A 21,936-nucleotide genomic window follows, 5' to 3' on the forward strand; every position below is an offset into this window, starting at 1 on the left:
TATCACAGTGGTGTTCAATTAATTTCTGCCGTAATCCACCACAGCCAAACCTGACATATTGGACATGCTTTAAACCGCGCCCCCTTGGTTGACTGTACCTGTATTATTGCGTAAAACACATTTTCGCGATCAACGCAAAAGTGAAATCAAATAACCGTTCCGTTTACGTTTGCGTCATAGTTCAGCCTTATATTTGCCATGTTTTTCTTAGCCAGGTAGACTGTTTGTTACGAAATAATAGGGATTCATGCATCATAATAGCGATTGTTTTGTCTGGCAATTAATTAAGACATAATAGCAATTCAGACTTAAAGGTTTGCTATTTTAATTTAACTTTTGCGTGCGTCGTATTTAAGCCTTTTGAACACCACTGTAATAAGACATATAACACTTTATTTTATAGTTTTTCGCGCCCCCCTTCCAAGTGCTACACTCCCCTCTAGGGGGTCGCGCCCCCCAGTTTAAGAACCACTGGTTTAAACAATCTGCATGAACCAGGGTAAAAAAAGGGTTTTGTCACTTTTGTGTCTTGCATAAGTACACACATGCCCACAATTGTCCTGTTGCCAGTCCAGAGACTCAACACTTATAGACCTATACGTATTTAAATAGGAATCATAATTTTACTGTATTCTTTTTGTGTATGGTTAAAAATACCCTCTGACTCCTTACAGGATGCTGATAAACTGGAAAAAATTGCAGCAGCTCGAGAAAGCCTAAAGAGAATCCGACTGGCAGGGCTGGACAGGGTGTCCCCTTCTGTATGTTGTTATACTTTCACTAATGCATTTGGAAGTGTAACTGCTGTTGATATATGTGATGACTCCTCACTGCTTGCTGCTGGTAGTTATCATTGTGTAGACCTATTCCTAATTCTGTCACCTATATTATAGGCATCACATTAATATAGAAAAGTGGTTTACATCTTTTTATTACATTTAAAATTAGCTTTTTGTGTTTTCCTTTCGAACGTGTAATTAGTGACTTGCAAAGGTTAAATGAATGAATGTAACTTACTTTATCTTCCAGTGGTCGTAAAACGATGAACAAAACTTAAAAGTAGTTTATTTTATAAGCCTAAGCCAAGCTTCACATTTTCATTTAATTAAATGCTTAGATATTAGTTTAATATTTCAATTACATGCAAGTAGTTAAGCCAATGCATGTTGCTTATAACTTTTAGTTGTAATACAATCAAGGTGCACAGTTTACATTTACAATCTAAAGTTTTTTTGTTTGTTTAGGTTTTCAAGATTCCCACATACGAGTATGGAGTCTTACACCACGGACATTACGATCCGTTAAATCTGCTGCTGAACTTGGTTTACTCGATAAAGAAGGTGACGATATATTCGACAGAATGATGGATGATTGTACTGGTGTAGAATCCAAGTAAGTATGGTGCTGTGGCAAAGTGGTTAACCGCCTGATTCTAACCTAGAGGTATTAGGTTCAAGGCTTGTCGCTGCTATCATTGTGGGTGTCATTTTGGTATTGAAACTAATCTTTTATTTCTGTCCATCATGTGCGATAGTCTTCTTCTAATAATACAATCCTTGATGCTTTTACCATATTTAGATGTGTTAAAAAATTTTGTATATGCACATTTGCAGCATATATGATGTGAAATGAAGAAGTCCAGAAGTCTGTTCGTTGCCCCTAAAAACACTTTGTCGTCATTTCCTTTTGCCATAGGCAGAATTTTAAAAAATGAAGGTCTAGCCAGAAGTTTATATATTATGATTAACGTTTTTTTGCGTTTTTATCAGACCTTTATACGGCCACAGTGGAACTGTATACTCGTTAAGTTTCAGCCCATGTCGGACATTGCTTATTTCATCATCTGAAGATGGAAGTGTCAGGTAATTGAATGTTCTTGTATAAAAATCAGGTCTGGAATCGTGCTACAATGGTTAGCTTGCCTACTTCTAACCCAGAGGTTCTGCGTTCCAGGCCTCTCGCTGCCACCGTTGTGGGCATATGTGGTTCCCTAAGACACTGAACTAGACAATTGCTTTAACCCAGTGACCACTAATGGGTTGTTGAATTTGTAGTTGCGTGATAACAACACTTGAAGCTAATTGGCACTGTTCGACTTTGAATTGTTGTAAATCCTAAATGTTAGACTATTGGCACTTGCTTTTGCATTACTAAAACTTGTGTAATGAATACCTTTGTACTTTAGTTTTGCTTTACTATATAAAGATCACCGATTAAGTTATTACATATATATGAGTTACATACATATATATGTTAGTATATGAGTATATATCTATTTTTTTTTTTTTTTTATTATGTATCATATACTACAGTGTATTTTTAGGGGGTAACAGTTACATTAAGTCACTGGTTCATACAGTTACTCTGAAAAAGTTAATATAATGTGATCTATTCTATAATATGTATCATACACTAAACCGTTTTTTTTTTGGGGGTAACAGTTACAGTCACGTTTTTGGAGTAACAGTTACAGTCACTGGTCTAATTTCTTTCATGCATAGATTATGGAGTCTGTTGACATGGACAAATCTAATGGTATACAAAGGACATATTTGGCCAGTATGGGGAGTTAAGTTCAGTCCCCATGGTCACTACTTCGCATCCTGTGGGCAAGATAGAGTGGCACGAATATGGGTGACTGACCATCATCAACCATTGAGAATATTTGCAGGTTATATAATAATTGCTGCAGTGCTAAGAATGACTGATATGCAATATTCTCCTAACGCTTAACTCCTTCTAATTTTGTAAAAAAAACTTGTAAATCATGTTAGTATGTATAGTAGGGGGGGAAAAATAGAGGACATTATTTTCAAGGGAATTATAAAACCATATCCTCACGGTCTCACGGATCCCATAAACCATTGTTAATTGTTTAAAACTCGACCAGGATATTTGGATATTATGTGCTAAATGTGTCCCATCTTCCCCCACCCTACTGTACTACAACTACAGTTTGGGGTAATGGGCAAATTCTGGCCTAAATCTCAGGTCTCCAACAAGGACCTTACCTGATTAGAATAAAGTTATACCTGCAACAATATTGTAGCTATAACTGCGACACTATTGTAGCATCAATTTCGCTTTTATTTTTAACATCTACACAATTGCAGGACATTTGTCAGATGTGGATTGCGTGGCTTACCATCATAATTCAAACTACATTGCTACTGGTTCAAGTGACCGTAGTGTAAGAGTATGGGATGTGCTGAATGGAAATTGTGTTCGTGTGTTCACTGGACACAAGGTAAAATCTTCTTGTAATCTTTTAATATGCAAAAAAATAAATTTGGTCATGAGACAACATGCTGTAATATATAAAAAGTGATGCCATAGTATGAATGAATCTAGCTTATTTATGTGGATGATTATTTTTTTTTTATCCTTTGTTTAGTGTATGGCTGGCAGTTTAGACATGCTGTAAGGGACCAATAGGTTGAAGCAATTGCCTATAAAGCTTTGATCTCTTACTAAAAAAGCACACGCCTACAATTGTAGCAGCATCAAGCTTTGAACCCGTAAACTCCGGGCTAGTAGGAGCCAACATTTTACAAATATGACTGTAATTAATTACATTAAACTATTTTTAAAAATAAATTCCGTAATTGCAGAAACCTGTCATGTGTCTGGCTTGGTCACCTGATGGAAGATACTTAGCTTCAGGTGGCCAGGACAACATGGTTCTTGTGTGGGACATCTCAAGTAAAGTTATGATAGGTCAATTCAAAGGCCACACAGCTACTGTGCACACGTTAGCATTCAGCAGAGATGGTGAAGTCTTAGCATCAGGCAAGTTTACACCTTAATACTACATTAGGCTTTATTAAGGCCTGTTCATTTTGGTTTAGAAAAACTACCATTTTATAGGTCAGTTTTAAACCGCTATTGTTGATTTCCATTTATTTTTGGAATGTTTTGTAGCAATGTAATGTCTTTATGGAACTGGGATTTCGCCCAATGACAGTGGTACACCTAAATCCCACATAACACATGGCCACAACTGTTGTGTTACAGGTGGTCTTGACAATTGCGTAAAAATCTGGGACTTCCAACAAGTAGTTTGGGACATTGACACAGATGATATTGGCATGCAAAGAGGGCATGCCACGATATCTGACAAGAACTATCTTCTTTCTGACTACCCAACAAAATCAACGCCAATATTACATTTCCATTTTACGCGACGAAATTTGTTACTAGCTGTTGGGGTTTTCTCAAACAGCTGACAGTAATATTGCTTTAATTGTGTTAAAATTTTATAAAAAGGAAATAAAACGTATTACTGCGTACCCTTATTTTGGTCCTAATGAGTTTGCATATTAAGGAGTATCACAAAAACTTTAGGTCATCTTAAACACAATGAAATATTAATTGTTAAATATGCATGGATTAGGTACTAATAATAAACCTGTGCCCCATATACACCACACCAGTACAATACAGTTTGTTGCCTTGTGGTATGAAGAGAGAAGGCTTCTTGCTTTGGGTCGTTGTGATACTTATGTTTATCATTACCCTTTATTAAATATCAACAATGACAAAGATTTCGGATTTTGCTTCACTCTCAATAACTTGCATTGCACTGTAAGTGATTGCTTTCACTTCGGTGCCTTTCCCACCGTGCCGTTCTTGGTTAAAATCTTCCCCATAACCCAACGCTTCCATGCGCCAGTTCTCGCGATCAAAGTTCGTGATCTTTATTTCCCTTGCCATAAAAAAATCGTCGCAACTCGACAGGAAAAGAAACTCGTCCATAAAGTGAAACAGCAGCGACATATAGTCCGTACCCTCCGCCGTTATTTCAACCGTTTTAACCGGTCGGACGCCGTCAATATCTGTCATATAGTTAAACATTGCCATAGCCGCTTGCTCGAAGGTTTCTTCAATGTTATCGCCCCATGAATGAATTTGCACATCAGCTGTATGATCAAGGTATTCAAATTTCTTTATGACATTATGATATCCCGACGTATTCTCCTCGTACGCGGGCAATTTTTCTTCCATAACAAAACGATATGATCAGTTAATATAGATAGCTTTTATAAAGCAACTTCGCTTTTTTAAACTAATATATACCGTTTTATATACTTGCTCAAACACATTGCCATGAATGGTGTAAGGGATGATGTAATATTTTGAAATATGTGATGTCTATGTATTTACTCGGGCATAGGATTTATAAAGATCCTATAAATTTTGCAATTAATCCTCCCCTAAGTATAAATCGTTTCTACTAAACTTTGTTTGAAGAACTGAGCGCTCAGTACGTATCTTATGTCTTATGTATCCGGAAAGAAAAACGTTTGTTTTGGCAGTGATTTCTGTATGTGTAACATTACTTTAACCTAATAGAAACTAGTCACTAATCAGCATTATATACTTTAAATTAAAACTCAACAAATTTTTGTATTCAGATTAAATTGAGTATTATCACGTTTTTTATCCTAAACAAATGGATGGATGGCGTCAACTAGCTCCAACAGAAACTTAATAGACCTATATGTGGACACTACTAAGCCGGAGTGTGGTAAGCGTTTTGTTTAAAGCTGTTGTGGTTATTTGTTTAATATCCTTTAATAATAACTTTATTTGTCCCTTCAATTTCCTTGTAAAATATTCAAACAAAGGACAGGATATTGCAACAAAATAACAGTTGTTATAACACGCTTACAGTTAAAAGCGTATGTACAAATAATTAGAAAAAAAGTTAAAAAAGTAATATGCCTTAATGCCTACAATACCCCTAGCATACAAACAATAAGCCATTATAGATATGGTACTTTATTTTTGTTGCGTTTAATAACTTAACATATCTTAACAAAAAACATAACAGCTTGTGTTTTTGCGCAGATACAGTGCTACTTCCAGACAATACTATATTTTGTTCCGGTCCTTTAACGCAAGTAGACCTTCTCTGTAATCAATCTACTTCCAGTGTATGTTTATTATTTCTTTATTGTACATTTAAAATAATCCTTTAACTGGTGACCAGTTAAAATTTTGGTTTTAAAATTGTTAATTTTGGACACGAACCCCCTACTTTTTAAGAAAAAAGTTATACAATGGATATCAGATGGGTCATGGGCCTAGAGAACATTTTGATACCAAAATTGTAACTAGTCACCAGCTGAAGGATTCCCTATATAAAAGTGTATTTTTTTTAATTCTAAATTATACATACTCTATACTCAATAGGCAAATAGGCATATCTGTATTAATATATAAATTGATTTCCTACAGAAAATGACAGAGGTGGCAAAGATTGGAAATAATCCTTTCAACAGTTCAAAGTCAAGTGTAAATAACGAGGTACATAGACACATAGTTCATACCATTATCCCAAGATTATTTCCAATGTAGCAATTATCTTTTAAAAAGCTGTCTTTACACATCTACACCTACCTCCCTACCTCCCTACCTAGATGCACCTTCATCTCATTCTTAAGGGCTAAGATTACTAAATTGCTATTGGCTGAAAAATAGGTGTTAGGTAAATGTTAACAGTTTTATTTATCACCTGTGCAAGATGTTTTCTTTTTCACCTAAGAAATAAAAAAAGTTAAACAGTTTGAGTCTGAATCATAAATACCGTTCTATTGTAGTAAGGGACAGTTCATCTGTCAATCCTAATGTCAAAAACCCATTGTGCTAGTGCCGGAAACAGCTTGGCGTTTTCTTAGGCTCCTGTGGCTTATTTAAGTTCTTTGAAACATATTTGGTTACGAAGATGGAAGCAGTGCTAACGGTTGTTTAATTTGGTTACAGGCCAAGAAAGAAGACCTTTACCTTCTCAACAGCAACAACAACGCTTTCGAGTCAGCTATGGAAAGCAATAGTGAAGTTGTGAATGGAATACATGATGAATTCACAGACCTCAGTAAAACTAGATCAGGTATAGAAGCAGTTGAAGATATAACCGTAGAAGCTAACATACACATTGAAAAAATATCTCTACAAGCTGATCAACAGTCAGAGGATGTAACGGAAGCACTCAAACAAAATGTATATGCAAAGGTTAGTTTTTCGTATAGGTATATAATATGCACAAACATATTGTTGTACGAAATTGTACCATTTTGATGTCGAAATTCAAATCAGTTTTTTAATGTCCTAATATGAATTTGTTTATGTTAGTTGAAAAGTTTTTTGTTATAAAATGTAAACATATTTTGCTGTATTTTAAAGTTATAGTAGGGTGGGGGAAGACAGGACATTGTTAGCACATAATATCCAAATATCTTGACCAAATTTTAAACAATTAACAACGGTCTATGGAAGTCGCGAGGATACGGTTTTATAGTTCTTTGAAAATTTTTGTTTTCTATTAAATGTAAAAATAAAATGAAAAAACCTGAAATTGGAAAGAATTTTATCCCACTCTACTATATAATATAGTTATAAACTGAAATTATCAACAGGTGAACAAGCCAGTGAAGCAAAAAGCTGCTAAACCACAAGTAACATTCCCAGATGAAGATATCATCCACGAAGAACCCACCTACCCCAACCAACCCTTTGCACCAAGGCTTCCACCTCCGCGATCACCTTCCGGGGAGAATCAACCACTGCTATCTAAAAAGTAAGATTTCTGTAGTAATTTTGATATTTTCTCTCAAAGTAAGATTTCGGTAGTAATTTTGGTATTTCTCTTAAAGTAAGATTTCGGTAGTAATTTTGGTATTTTCTCTCAAAGTAAGGTTTCGGTAGTAATTTTGGTATTTCTTTCAAAGTAAGGTTTCGGTAATGATTTAGTAGTTTGAATGTAGTTCTGTGGTTTTCATATCAATAATGAGCTTGTTTATGTTAGTTAAAAAGTTTGTTTATTAGGCTATAAAATATATAAACATGTTTGCAGTATTATAGGTAATAATAGGGTAGGGTAGGGGATGAGACTCCTTTAGGATAGCTTTTTTGTTGTATGGCTAATTGCACCAAGAATTATACCCTAATTTTTCTATATTTTGTTGGTTTAGTTTCTGTTTAAAAAGTCTTATTATATATATATAATTATTTTTACATGGTGTAGTATATATTACAAAATTATGGTCTGTTTTTAAATCTGCAAAATTTTCTTTTAATTTAAAACACAATGCTTAGAATTGTCAGTATTTGATTTTTTCCTGAAGTGTCATTTATTCAGTTTTGGTGTAGATGTTTCCAAACATACAAGTGTTCGAGATTAGCACTCAACCAGTTTATGAGTGGAATATCCTCTAATAGTTTCCTATAGTATAGTATATATTAAATCTCATGTGTATCGTATGCTGGTTAGTATATATATCTCATTCTGTGTTATCGTATGCTGGTTAAGTAATTGGCTATTTAATTTCATAAGAAAAAGCAGGAAATTTGTATAAACACAGGATGTATCTTGTATAGCATTTCTTCATTTATCATTACCTAGACAGTTGTGTTTAATATTTATTGTAATATTTGCTTACAGTATCTCACTATACCACAGTATATATCTGGCTCATACATCCTTGTGTTTTATTAGTTCAGCCAGGATACATGTATATTTTATGCCAAGATGAGTTGAGTTTTTGTTGTGAAAGCTGAATATGAATTTCTCCTTTTAATGAAACTGTAAGCTGTAACTGTGGGTAAGGTTGTTTGAACAATACTCTTATCTGTTTGTTGAAGCTTTCTACCATTCCAATGTAAATGTGTTACTCAACTTAGCACACATTAATCCACTGTGTATCTACATAAATTGCCTCGGGCAACGCCTAAGCTGGAGTTTTGTGGTTAGGATACCTAAGCAGCAGATGTAAGTTGCTCATGGGAATAGTGTTTGTATTCTCAACAGTCTTAGCATGCGGTACGAATTTTCCAAAACGTTTTAGAGCAGTGACGTTGTGTTAGTACAGCTTCTGAAATCAATAGCAGTACTACTGCTGTAGACCTGTAGTACCGCATGTGTTACTTGCAGGGAACAGCTTTTAAAAGCAGAGAGTTTTAAGTTTAATGTATGTAACCTTACCAAGCTATAACTTGTAAGTGAAGTAAAGTTTTAACAATAGCTTTAGCAATTTGTTCAGGAAGCCAGATAGGCACGAACTGTTTTTTGTAAACATTAGAACCAACAACGGCCTAACCTGAGTGCTTAATTCGGAAACATAACATAGTATTTCCTAGTAAACATTGTGCTACATATTTGGTTCAACATTTTCGAGTTATTGAGTATGAAATCTTTGTATATCTATTAAAGCTGATTTTAGTGCTATGCTTGTTCTGTAGTATAGAGTCCTTCTATTGTATATGACTATGAGTGTTATTGCACTTTATATTAGTGTATACTCTACAGGATATCCTGCCTAGTTTGCTCTCATAACACAGCGTTTATTTCGGTACATTCCTATTTTAAATATAAATGATTTCAGTTGTGTGGGGTTTTTAAACATAGTTTTCAATATTTTTCCCCAGTACATTAGGATAAGGTTAATTGTAAACGATTTGTTAGTATTCTATTGTATCTTTACAGTTCAGAGTGTCAGACATATTAGCTAAGAGATAATACAAGAAGTTAATAGATTTTAACAGTTTGGTTGCCAGGAGACATGGTTTTAGTGTTCTGAATCTGTATAATATAAAGGCAAGGAACCAGATAAGTTATAAAAGGCACTATGTATAACACTCAGAATTCAATGCAAAGTTATCATGAAAAAATAAAAAAAAACCTGTGAGTCGCTACACTGGGACAAACAATTATTAATTTCTGCTGTGGCATTCAGATTGACTTGTTAAAATCAAAAAAGAAAAAAAAATGTTACAGTCAAGAAAAGAAAAAAGCATAAAGTTTTAAAAAAGTACTTTACAGTCTTTAAAAAAAGGCACATAATTAAAAATTCTAAGTTTTAGAACCGAAACTGAGTTGGCAGTTTCATGCCACGTTGTATTGCATCAGCTCCATCATTAGTGCTTGTGACTTATGAAATCACCTTCCGTAGTGGTGATGTTGCCACCCCTTCCCAGCTACCATTGTTATGGCAAGGAAATGGTTTCAATTGAATAGGAAGGCTTCTATATAATGTGTGATGTGGTTAGAGCATTTAGCCAATAAGAGGCCAAATTGTTAACCTTATTTTAAAGCGAAGGATTTGAAGGTTTGTTTAGTGCATACATAATTGTTTAAGCAGTGGAAAAGGTCTATTGGTTTGCAGTCACATCAGTGTCTGTTCAAAAAAATGTATTATTATATATATACTTAGACTTTGTGTTCTGTTGTTTTGCTAGGAGTTAGTAGTAACGTCAGTTTAAAATTGTGTTTGAAAAATAATTACTAATCTGTTAGCTGCTATAGTGCTAATTGTATAAAGGAAATGCATGGACGCATTTAAATCGTCCGTTTTGCCTTTAGACAACCAGTCTAACAGTGAATATCCAATTGAATATGATAGGTAAGCATACAGAACATATTATGTATTATCATTTCAAAATAATATTGCGCAACTCATGCTGGTACTGCAGCCTGTACATTAACTTATATTTATATATTTCAGAATACTTTATGCCTGAAACTACAACAACTGTGGTTACCAATATTTTTCACATATCCTACTTAGTACTTTAAGTTTTATATATCTTAAAAACAGCTTAAAAAACTATAAAACCACTGGCACTTTTTTATGGTTTCAACTGACTCAATTACTTTACAGCAGGTTAGATGCGGAGTTCATAAATGACTTTCCGGACGACTCTGTGTTCCAAACTTTGGTACGAAATGCGGAAACAGCAATCGACCGAGGAGTTTATCCCGTTCGAATCGCACAAGGATCAAGTGGAAGTTATTTTGTCAAAGATGTCGATCAGGTAGGTTTAGTTTTTACTTGATTCGGTCCAAATTGTTAGCCCTTTGGGTCTAGGTTATGAGCTAAATAATGCTTAAAATCTAGGCTGTAGTTGTACTTGTGTACGGTAGACTTTTTTTATGGTAGAAAAGGTAGGCAGTAAGAATCTGATGCTACGGAAACTTAACAGGCAAAAATTAAGTCCAGTCAACTTTATAATGAAAGATATATATATAGTAAGATGGGACACCTTTGCATTCTCTTTTCTTGTCTGATTTTGTAGTAAACAAAGAACATTTAAAAATTTATAAAACCTTATCCTCACGACCTCCGCGGACTGCTGCCAAAATTTAACACAGCCTAATATTAACCAAGAATCAGGTCTATTGCTGTAGTTTACTATAGACTTTGCTCATGCAGAATATGCTAGGTATTTTCTTATTGTAACTTCTTGAAAAATACTTAAATTCTTAATGTAAGCAAGCATGTTTATTCAACATTGATAAAACTGATTTTGTTATGTAAACTTTTATCACAAGTAGTGAGCATAAAATATCATGTTAATGCTTTAAGGTCGTACAAGCTTACAGAAGCAAATCCATTATGTTAGTGTGTTCCGGCATCTACTTAAATTATTTATCACCACATCTCTAGAGGTTGTCCATCGATTCCTTACCCTTTTATTAAGGGTTATTCAAATCAATATCTTGATTTCTAAACCTGAGGAAATGTCACCTCTGCTTAATTACTAAGGTGTAAAATGAAATTTATTTTTTTGAGTTTTATTTTAATGCTGAATCTTAAATGGTATTTTAAATAGCAAAGCATAAATGAATGAATGAATGAATGAATGTAACTTGCTTTATCCTCGCGTGGTTGGAAACGGCAGTTGTTACTGGAAACGGCAGTTGTTACAAGTTATCATGTATGTTACCTTGTGGCCCTGTGGGTCATTATACTTTTTTCATTTTTTAAAATTTTTAATGGGATTTTTTCCTTTTTTTATGTCTTGCCCAAGAACACACACGCCCACAATGGTAGCAGCAAAGAGCCTTGAACCCATTATCTTTAGGTTAGCAGCAGGCTTGCTAATTAACTGTGCTACGGCACCGGATGTTTATAACTGAAAGTGTTATTATTGTATTTGTCAGATGTTAAGTCTGTTAATATTGTATGTGTCAAATTAATCACAGAAAATATAAACTTTAACTGCAACACACATCGGTCCAGTACTACTATTTCTTTGAGTCCTAAAGTGCAATAAATAAACTGTCGACAAAAAGTGCCCATGAGGTAAAAAATGTTAAATTCTACGCCTTGAAGGCTCTAGGATAAATCTGTATAAAACAGAAATTTAATAAAGAAAACCTAAACTAACATTTGAAGAACAAAAAAAAAGAAAAAAAAATTCAAGATTAAACTTGAAACTTTATCTTAAACCATTTTCTTGCAGAAAACCATTGGTGTTTTCAAGCCTAAGAACGAGGAACCTTACGGTCAATTGAATCCAAAATGGACAAAGTGGATGCATAAGACTTGTTGTCCTTGTTGTTTTGGACGTGGTTGTCTCATTCCAAACCAAGGTTATTTATCAGAAGCCGGAGCGTCAATTATCGATTCCAAACTTGGTCTTAGTATTGTTCCTAAAACTAAAGTAAGAAATGTAACTTGTTTTATATTTGCATGGCTGGAAAACAACAGTCGTTATAACGCGGGTGTTTCATACACTTTGTGCCAGCTTACGAGTTATCATGTATATTACTCTGTGATATAAGATAATTTTGGGGGATTTATTTATTTTTTTTATGTATGGCTGATAATTTGGACAACCCATTAGTGACCACTGGGTTGGAGCAATTGCCGTTAAGTGTCGGACAGTTGTTATCAATCCACTTGCTGTTTCATAGCTATTCAGACTTATTCCATGTTATTGTTTAATTTATACCACCAATAATGACTAATTTCAAGAATGTTCAAAAAGGATATTATAACTTATTCCAGGGTATATATGCATATTGCATACCCATGTTAAGCAACTATTTTATTTTGCAAGATTCACAATAACTAATAAAATGTTTAGGTTGTTCACTTGGCAAGCGAAACATTCAATTATAACCCGATCGACCGCGCCAAAACTAAAACAAAGAAATATACGTCAGAACACTTTCCTAAATTTGGGAAAAAGTTCCACAGGATTGGCCTTCCACCAAAGGTAGGTGTTGCATAGTTTGCCTGCACCATATATTTACATTGGAATGTGCCCTTTAGTATTTGGGGTCATTGTATATTGTGTGTACGTGGTTTATGTCCAGCACATGTAAACGATAGTCCAGCGCTTCTGTCTTTGACTGTCAAGGGAGGATCTTACATCCATTACCATTAAAAACCTTCTGGGAAGCGACAGGCTTCAACTTGTAGTGGGGTCCATGCGGTAGTACCCTGGGTGTTTGGGTATTGCGCCAACTCTGGCCTAAATCTCGGGTCCCATGGCGTGTCATGCTGTAGGACCTAACCTATGTAATAGAATATTGTGAATCATATATTATATCAATCAACAAGGTATTGAGGTTGATCTTTGCATTTCATTACCTCTGATGGCAATCAATCAACTGTTAAGCCTGTAATCCTTTAGTTATGTAATCTAAACTCCATTATCTGGCCATACAACTCATTTTTGCTATCACTAATCATCAAAATAATCTTATTCCCAACCAACATTAAATTTTGCAACCTGTATTAAATCTATGTATTGATTTACTTTCTGTATTATTTCGTAATAATAAGAAATGGTATGGATGAGGGCCTAGGAGTGTGCAACCTTTATTGTAGAAGGGCTAAGTATAAATTACTGGGTAAACCTGAGGGTCGTACGTTTATTTTACACAGGCTTGCATGGACCAGTAATAGATTCATTTTGTCTTTGATCTTATAACATTAGAAGGGGGTTATCTCAGAAATATAAAGTTTGGACGCAGAAAAAGAAAGAAAACTGCTATACAAATTTCTTGTCACATCAAATAAATTAGTGACAAAAATGCAGCTGGCTTTGTGGTCGCACAACTTTTCTTTGCGGCCACAGGTTGCACACCCCTGGTATAGATCATAAAACATATTAAAAATAAAACACAGTAGAGATTGGGTGTATAATTTGTAGCACAATTTTCCTTTATATATGTGTGATTTGTAACCAAGGTTTCTATACACAGGTTGGGTCCATGCAGACCTATGTGGAAGGTTACAAAGACGCTGAGTTTTGGCTTCGTAAGTTTGAAGCCGATCCTCTACAAGCTCACACATCTAGAGAATACCAACTTCAGTTTGAAAGACTTGTAGTTTTAGATTACATCATTCGAAATACAGGTTTGTGGCAGTTATATGAAAGAATGAATGTAGCTTACTTAATCCTCGTGTGGCCGGAAAACGACAGTCGTTATAACATGGGTGTTCATACACCTGGTGCCAGCTTACGAGTTACCATGTATGTAACTTCGTAGGTGATATTTTTTTGTGGATTTTTTTTTCTTTTTTTTTAGAATGACTGATAGTTTGGACTACCCATCAGTGATCACTGGGTTGAAGCAATTGTCATTAAGTGTCTTGCCCATTGACACATTTGCCCACAATGGTAGCAACGACGAGCCATGAACCCATTACCTCTGGGTTCGAGGCAGGCATGCTAACCAACTGTGCTGCGCTGGACAATATGCAATTGTGAATTTTTTTTGTTTAATTTTCTGGTTGAATGTTCTATATATGGTATAGTGTGTTGTATATTGGGATTTTAACATGTTAAATAATTGATCAAGTGTAGCATATTTATCCTTGCGTGATGGGGCAACGACAGTCGTTATAACACAAGTGTTTTGTTTCACATGCCTCGTGCTGCATACAATTTACCATATATTATTTGTGATTGATTAATATTTTTACCCCTGATGAAAAAAGAACTTCTGAGTTTAAATCAAGGACTTTTGAAATGTCGACATACTGTATACAGTACAGTGTTTCACAAATGTTAAACACTAAAAATTTAAAAATGCCCAGAAATGCCCATATTTCATTGATTAGTTGTTAAATTACAACTGAATCAATAATTCATAACGCTGGTTGTCCACTGCGTTCGCTGGTTCGCTGTCACTTTAAATTTAAACCAAGCTCCAAATAAAACAGGACGGTCCTTTGTCACTGTGAATGTAATTGCCGTTCGTGTTTGGTCAATATTTACCAGCGCTGTGACGCCACACCACGAGACAGCACGTGGTCGTAAAATCATGCCACGCAGAGTGTCTGTTTTCGTGTAAATTAAAATCTCGTTTTCAACATGGATTTTGCATACTTCTGTCCAGCCATAGGGCCAAAGCTTATCCGTCGCTTAATAAAAGTTACGGCTCATTTAAGTTGTCGGAACATAGTTTATTACGTCTCTGTTTTAGCAACTATTTAAACTTTTAAAGTGTGTAAAAATTATTGAATATAAGATTAAATGCAACTTGTTTTCTACTCGCGTGACCGGACAACGAACGTCGTTATAACACATGTATTCTGTTTCATACTTACCACCCATTTAAAGTTTCTATAAAATAACGAATTTAACGAATGGATGTAACTTATTTATCATCGCGTGAATGGCAACGACAGTCGTTATAACAGGGATGTTTTCTTTAACATACACTTCGCGCCCGCTTACGAGCTACCACGTATGTAACTTTGTGAGCAATTTATAAGGTGATTATTTTTGTCATTTTTTATTATAAAAACTCTATTTTTTCCCTTAGACCGTGGTAACGACAACTGGCTTATAAGATACGACAAACCTGATATCGATGACGAAAACGACGCTCCTGAGACTGAATGGTCAATGGTCACACGGCCTATAGTGAAAATAGCAGCGATTGATAATGGTCTCGCGTTCCCATACAAACATCCAGATTCTTGGAGAGCATGTAAGTTTGAATTGTTTAATATAGATTTTTGGGTGATAAGCATCGATTGCAAGGCTATCGTAAATATTAAGTGGCGTATTAATATACCAAGATACCTTATACTAAGGCTTAGTAACCTTTAGCATATAGTTTTCATTTTAGAAGCACTTTTTTGGTCTTTATAGAAAATTTAGTTTTAATATAATACCTTATCCTCATACCGTATAATAGGCTTGTCGTATATATGCTGTTAAAAACGTTAATTATCGCTTAAAAATGAATGTTACTTATTTACTTTCCGTGTCGGGGCAACGTCGGTATAACACGGGTGCCCTAATTCATTTACGTCGTGCCAGCTTTTTAGTTGCCACATATGTAGCTTTGTGGACGATTGTATTTTAGTGACCACTGGTTTAACCAATTAATGTTAAGTAATACGCCCACAATAGGTATGTAACCCAACGTCGCAACGTAACAGTGACCACGGGGTTTAAGCAATGTAATTTGACTTCTGTACACACGCCCCCAATAAATGTATTAATGTAACTTACTTTATCCTCGCTTGGCCGGAAAACGACAGTCGTTAAACACTGGTGCTCTGTTTCATACACCTAATGCCAGCTTACGAGTTAAGTATACCTTTGTGGGTGATTGTTTGTTGTTTTTTTAATGTATGACTTACCCAAGGAAACATGGTAGCAGCGACAAGCCTTGAATCCAATACCTCTGGGTTAGAGGCCACGGCGACGGCCGAAAATGCACATATGTAACCAACCTATAACGGCCAACACAAAACATATTAATTAACGAAATTTCCAACACTTACAGATCCTTACCATTGGACTTGGTTGCCAGAAGCTAGAATCCCTTTTTCACAAGAGACAAAGGACTTAGTTTTAGACAAATTATCTGACATGCATTTTGTTGAGTCTCTGACTACGGAACTTCACGAGTTATTCTCGGTAAGCGTCTTGTATTGCCGTGTCCAAAAAATAATCGGCCCCTAAGTTACATACGGGGTAAATCGTTAGCTGGCACGAGGTGTGTGAAAAAGAACACCTGTGTTGTTACGACCGTCGTTTATTTATTGTTTTATTTTATAACAATACATTTTAAATGCTGTGCGCTGTTGGATTAATATAATCGATAAAATAACTAAAAATATTTGGTCCACTAAGAAACACCTGCCTTTGATTGATTTGATTTTATAATCCCTTTTTAACACAGCAAGATAAAGGCTTCGATCGGTCGTTGTTCGACCGGCAGATGGCGGTAATGCGCGGGCAGATTCTTAACCTGTGTAAAGGTATGAACGGTGGCAACACACCAGAGGAAATAGTTAACATGCGACCTGTTGTGATTGAAAAAACCCGGGAGCTTTCGTTAGGCGGCAGACTGCGTACAATGACCGAACACTTCTCACAGCGAATTCAAGACAGAAAACCTTTCTTTTCTTGGTGCTGAGACGTGCTACTGACTTTTTCTTTCCACTGCAATTCTTGCCCAAGTTTACTGATCTTTGAAGCTTGTTGGATCGAAAATGGCGGCCATAAATTGGGACCACGAGCTCCCATAATCAATTCTTTTCTCTCAAATCATCACGAAATCTAGGAAGCATCTTGATTCGGCAATCCCGTACATGACAGAACTGTAGTCAGTAAGTTAGAACCATAGTAAGTCAGTTTAAATTCTAAATCGCACTTCACGCATCCGCATTTTGTTTTCTTACTGAGATATTAACTTATTCTATTTGTAAATGCGGGTGGTGCAGTAAGTCACCACAGTCGCTATATAGTTATACTGATGAAGCATTAATTCATTATATAGCAGGGTGGGGGTAGATGGGATACCTTCAGCACATAATATCCAAATATCCTGATCGTGTTTTAAACAATTACTAACGGTCTGTGGGAGTCGTGAAGATCCGGTTTTATAATTCTTTAAATGTTTTTTTACTACTAAATGGGACGAGAAAATAGAATGAAAAGGTGTCCCATCTTCCCCACCCTACTGTAGTTATTTTCAAAAGCTGTGTGGTTTTTTAATTTTACGTTGCTCAAGTCTACACCACGCTACATTGAGTTGTTAGCGAAGAATATCTACAAATACTTTTCACTTTTTGTCACGTTGAGTTACCTCGTACGGTTGTGGTATAGTTTTCTGTGTTGTAAACAGAGTATGCAGACCGTGGCTAGAGAACTAATAGTCCTAACTTCTCAAACGCCATTCAAATTCATGAGTATTGGAAACGTATATTGCAAGTCATGCGCTCTATATTTCAATACTGGTCACTGGGCGTTATACTCGTGGTCGTTAAAGTCGCATTGGAATATTAAGATGATGTATTATGGAACTGTGTTTCTATAACCGAATCCTGTTTCACGAATGGTGTATTTAAACTGTAAAATTGCACTTCGGGTTTACCTGTTGTGAATATAGATCGTGTATTCTAGCTGTTGTTGCGGTCATTGGCGCATTTTTCAAGAACCAGTTTTAAATGGATCTGAACAACGTTTCAGAGGGGTATATATATATATTGCTGTTAAGGAAAAAGCACCCAATAAAACTTCAAACGTTTTATTTGAATTGTTAATTCACTAGTAACAACATACAGCAAGTAATAAAAGGTTAATTAGACGATTATGCATAGTTTGGTCGAAGGCGTTTGAAGAACACAGAATATAGCGAGAACACAAAGTATAGAGTGCTTGAGGGAATGCAATGTAAGTAACACCTGTCCTGCAACTACAGAAAACAAGATGGATAGCACTGTAGGGGAAGATTGGACACCTTTAGCAAATAATATTCAAATATCCTGATCGTGTTCTGAACAATTAGCAACGGTCTTTGTAAGAGTTGCGAGGAGACGGTTTTATAATTCTCTGAGTTTTAAACAATTAACAACGGTCTATGAGAGTCGTGAGGATACGGTTTTATAATTCTTTAAATGTGTTTTGTTTACTACTAAATGGGACGAGAAAATGGAATGAAGAAGGCGTCCCATCTTACCCCACCCTACTATATTTGCTAACATTATAGTTCAGTAGTATGTTCTAGAGGTGGAAGAACATCACCCTTTTCGTTTGCATTCAACATCAAATGATAGAAAAAGTTTATGGAAGATTCGAAGCTTGATCTTGTTATAAATTCGTCACGGCCGTGTATCCTGTAATTGCATTTAAATGCTTAGAATTAGATTGTCTTAGAAACTATACTAAAATAAATTAATTTTACTCCTAAATAAACCATACAAAAAAAAACGTTTTTATATATAGTAGGGTAGGGGAAGACGGGACACCTTTAGCACATAATATCTAAATATCCTAATCGTTTTTTTAACAATTAACATCGGCCTATTGGAGTCGTGAGGATACGGTTTAATAATTTTTTGATGTTCTTTGTTTACTACAAAATTGGACGAGAAAATGGAATGAAAAGATGTCCCGTCTTCCCCCACCCTACTATACAGTAGGGCGGAAAAAGATGGGACACCTTTTCTTTTTTTTTGGTGGTACACATAAAACAAATAAAGAATTACAAAACCGTATCCTAACGAATCTCATAGACCGTCGTTAATTGTTTAAAAGACGATCAGGACATATTGGGCTATCGTGTGCTAAAAGTGTCCTGTCTTCCCCCACCCTACTATATTACACTGCAATGTATACTACACTAGAACACAAATTTTATTATTAGCATACTTTTTTATCTCTTTGAAACAATAGCGAAGATAGTATTAAACGAAACTATACAAAGAGAAGGGAATCAACAGCAAAACGGTCGTTAAATGACACTCAATGTGTGTATGGTATACACTTTTTCAATTGCTGAATATACATATGTGTAAACTTACATTGACAATTCTTTGACATGTAATCTGACTGGGTTGTGACGGAAGATATGCTTCGTGAAGTCGAGGAAATGTCTTGTGTCAGTGTTAGCGACCATGGATACTGAAAATAGAATATTGTTTAAATTTGACGAAACAAATACGTCCCATTTGATTGTAAACAAAGCACATTCAAAGAATTAAAAAACCGTAACCTAACGACTCCCCGCATACACCGTTGTTAATTGTTCTAAAACACGATCAGAATATTTTAGTGTTATATATATGTTGAAGGTACATGTCCCATTCTACGCCACAGTACTATATGTTCGGTCTATTTATAATAATTATTACGCGAAAAACTTAACACTCGCGTACCTGGAAGAGCCACAGCCTTGGGGTAAATCTGGCGAACAGATTTTTCAAGCACATGGTACGGCCAGTCCTTGGTCGGATCGTGTGGAGATACAGGATGCGCTTCAGCGGCAACAAAGTTTTTCATCTTTTCCACATGAACTCGATCGTCGTTGATAACAGCAATATCACGGTCAATAATCTAGAATTTAGAAACGTCGAATAAACAGGAAATCAAACGTTGTATATGGAGTAAACACTGTGTCGGAGATAGAGTATAGGATGGAGTCACATTAATCGCAGTGCTAGTATATGAACAACGTAGATAAGCAGCATTGGTGTTGGGGTAATGGGACAATTCTAGCTTAAATCCAAAGTCCTCGACAAGGACCTTTTACCTACATTTAATATAACTGAACGGTCTAAACAAGTATCTGGCCTTGTATAACGTTCATAAGCTTCGTATACGAACGGTTTATTGATGGACAAGACCTGCATGGCTAGGGTTTTTAAGTTCGCCACTGCGGCGCATTGTATGCTGGGCAAACTGTCTGTCCATTACTATATTTACCTATAAACGTTAATCTACAGTGCAGACTGTTATCTACATAATAAACATAACGAGTTTTCACCTGTTGAATAGTTTGACTTGGATGTATGCGGTGATTGACAATCGCCCATGCGGATGGTGGTATGACGTTGGACTTCAACCCTCCGTGTATCATAGTTACTGCAGTTGTAGTTTGTATCATGGACTTCGTCATGCCTTTTGACAGCACCCATTTAATAAGCGGCTGAAAATGATAAATAAATTTTGTGAATGTGGCCCACGGGCTAATATAGAGATAGATGTGTATTATAAGGCCGTATCTCTTTAAGTAAGTCATGTCTGGCTCTGGTCTATACTGCTCATAAAGTTAGGAGATTTTTGTAACAGATCAAGTGCTATAAAATACGAACTCAGAAATTAAGTCTAATGAATTGTTTTTACTGACAAATCTTTGCCTTAAAACGGCACCATCAGTCTCTTAAACTCGAAAAACTTTATAAAATGTGTGAAAGTACTACGTGTTTGCCAAAGCACGTAAGCTACAGCATGCAATGTTAATTTATTATTCACATGTTGTTTTCTTATTCAACCTACTTTAAAAATCCAAATGTTTGAGCATATGACGTTAAGGGGGAACGGAAGATCCAGAGCTATTTTTTCGACAAAATCTTCCGTTAGTTCGTCAAATATTAAGGGGTGAGGATTGGATTCCAACCTAAGTTTTAATATTTCGCGTTAGACTAAATTTGGTCGATTATTTAAATTTATAGTAGAGTGGTAGAAAATGGGACAACTTTTCATTTTTTTTCTTGTCCCATTTGGTAGTAAACAAAAGACATTTAAAGTATTATAAAATGTATCCTCACGACTCCCATGGTCTGTTGTTAATCGTTTAAACCACGATCACAACATTCGGACATTATGTTCTAAAGTTGTCCAATCTTCCCCCACCCTACTATATATATATATATATATTAACCTTATCATCCTCGCGTGTCAGGGCTACGACAGTCGCTATAACACGGGTGTTCTGTTTCATACACCTCGTGTCCGCTTACAAGTTTGCACAAATGTAACTTTCAGGTATTTCTAAGTTATTACTTATTATTGGGCTATAGAGACAGGCACGCTTACCCACTGAGTATATGGTGACATTATAGACCATACCTGCTGATAGCTGTAGCTAGGATTCCTATGCTCGACTGTGCTGGTGGCATGGATGAATGGCCACCTTCTGCACGAACTGATATGTTCAAGTTGAGGGAGCCCTTTTCGGTGACGCCGACCCTGCATGAACGCGTTGTATATTGTAATACGGAAATATCAGTTTTTGTTTTTTTTTTATATACTTTTTATTATAAAACAAAGCTTTTGTAGGTTATTAGTAGGAACTAAAAATTAAAAGATAGCAAGCTTTAGATGTTTGCAATGTAGAGTATTTGCAAGCATGATATATATGAAACGTTTTATGATAACAATTCGTTACTTTAG

The 21,936-nt window shown here is 35.5% G+C and overlaps 4 protein-coding genes across 5 annotated transcripts in view; 2 read left to right on the plus strand and 2 right to left on the minus strand.

Annotated features, from left to right (window-relative positions):
* Positions 1 to 4,295, plus strand: part of LOC100184951 (transcription initiation factor TFIID subunit 5-like) — an 8,258-nt gene extending 3,963 nt beyond the window's left edge. The window contains exons 7-13 of the mRNA XM_009860970.2: positions 675 to 843; positions 1,245 to 1,392; positions 1,770 to 1,862; positions 2,502 to 2,671; positions 3,114 to 3,247; positions 3,612 to 3,789; positions 4,015 to 4,295. Of these exons, the coding sequence (XP_009859272.1) occupies positions 675 to 843; positions 1,245 to 1,392; positions 1,770 to 1,862; positions 2,502 to 2,671; positions 3,114 to 3,247; positions 3,612 to 3,789; positions 4,015 to 4,226 (1,104 nt within the window). The 3' untranslated portion in view covers positions 4,227 to 4,295. The remainder of the gene's footprint in view (positions 1 to 674; positions 844 to 1,244; positions 1,393 to 1,769; positions 1,863 to 2,501; positions 2,672 to 3,113; positions 3,248 to 3,611; positions 3,790 to 4,014) is intronic.
* Positions 4,190 to 5,131, minus strand: LOC104265895 (protein archease-like). The gene has a single exon (XM_009860968.3). It carries the CDS (start codon positions 5,002 to 5,004, stop codon positions 4,522 to 4,524), a length of 483 nt encoding a protein of 160 aa, XP_009859270.1. The 5' UTR covers positions 5,005 to 5,131; the 3' UTR covers positions 4,190 to 4,521.
* A 247-nt stretch (positions 5,132 to 5,378) lies between these two features.
* On the plus strand, positions 5,379 to 18,292 carry LOC100177113 (phosphatidylinositol 4-kinase type 2-alpha-like). Of its 2 annotated transcripts, none has more exons than XM_018812984.2 (12): positions 5,379 to 5,527; positions 5,851 to 5,936; positions 6,241 to 6,309; positions 6,766 to 7,014; positions 7,419 to 7,579; positions 10,662 to 10,812; positions 12,244 to 12,444; positions 12,871 to 13,002; positions 13,997 to 14,150; positions 15,566 to 15,733; positions 16,541 to 16,674; positions 16,940 to 18,292. In XM_018812984.2, exons 1-12 carry the CDS (start codon positions 5,461 to 5,463, stop codon positions 17,174 to 17,176), a joined length of 1,809 nt encoding a protein of 602 aa, XP_018668529.1. In that variant the 5' UTR covers positions 5,379 to 5,460; the 3' UTR covers positions 17,177 to 18,292. The 2 variants fall into 2 exon arrangements, with proteins under 2 accessions (XP_018668529.1, XP_002129036.1); XM_002129000.4 differs by having other exon boundaries at positions 5,380 to 5,527; positions 10,659 to 10,812.
* Positions 18,274 to 21,798, minus strand: LOC101243070 (N-fatty-acyl-amino acid synthase/hydrolase PM20D1-like). Its single transcript, XM_026835511.1, has 6 exons — positions 21,613 to 21,798; positions 21,040 to 21,160; positions 20,528 to 20,689; positions 19,920 to 20,097; positions 19,566 to 19,665; positions 18,274 to 18,878 (listed from the first exon to the last, which is right to left on the minus strand). Exons 1-6 carry the CDS (start codon positions 21,660 to 21,662, stop codon positions 18,746 to 18,748), a joined length of 744 nt encoding a protein of 247 aa, XP_026691312.1. The 5' UTR covers positions 21,663 to 21,798; the 3' UTR covers positions 18,274 to 18,745.
* Between the last annotated feature and the right edge of the window lie 138 nt (positions 21,799 to 21,936).

This window comes from Ciona intestinalis, chromosome 8 (assembly GCF_000224145.3).
Source record: "Ciona intestinalis chromosome 8, KH, whole genome shotgun sequence".
NCBI lineage: Eukaryota > Metazoa > Chordata > Ascidiacea > Phlebobranchia > Cionidae > Ciona > Ciona intestinalis.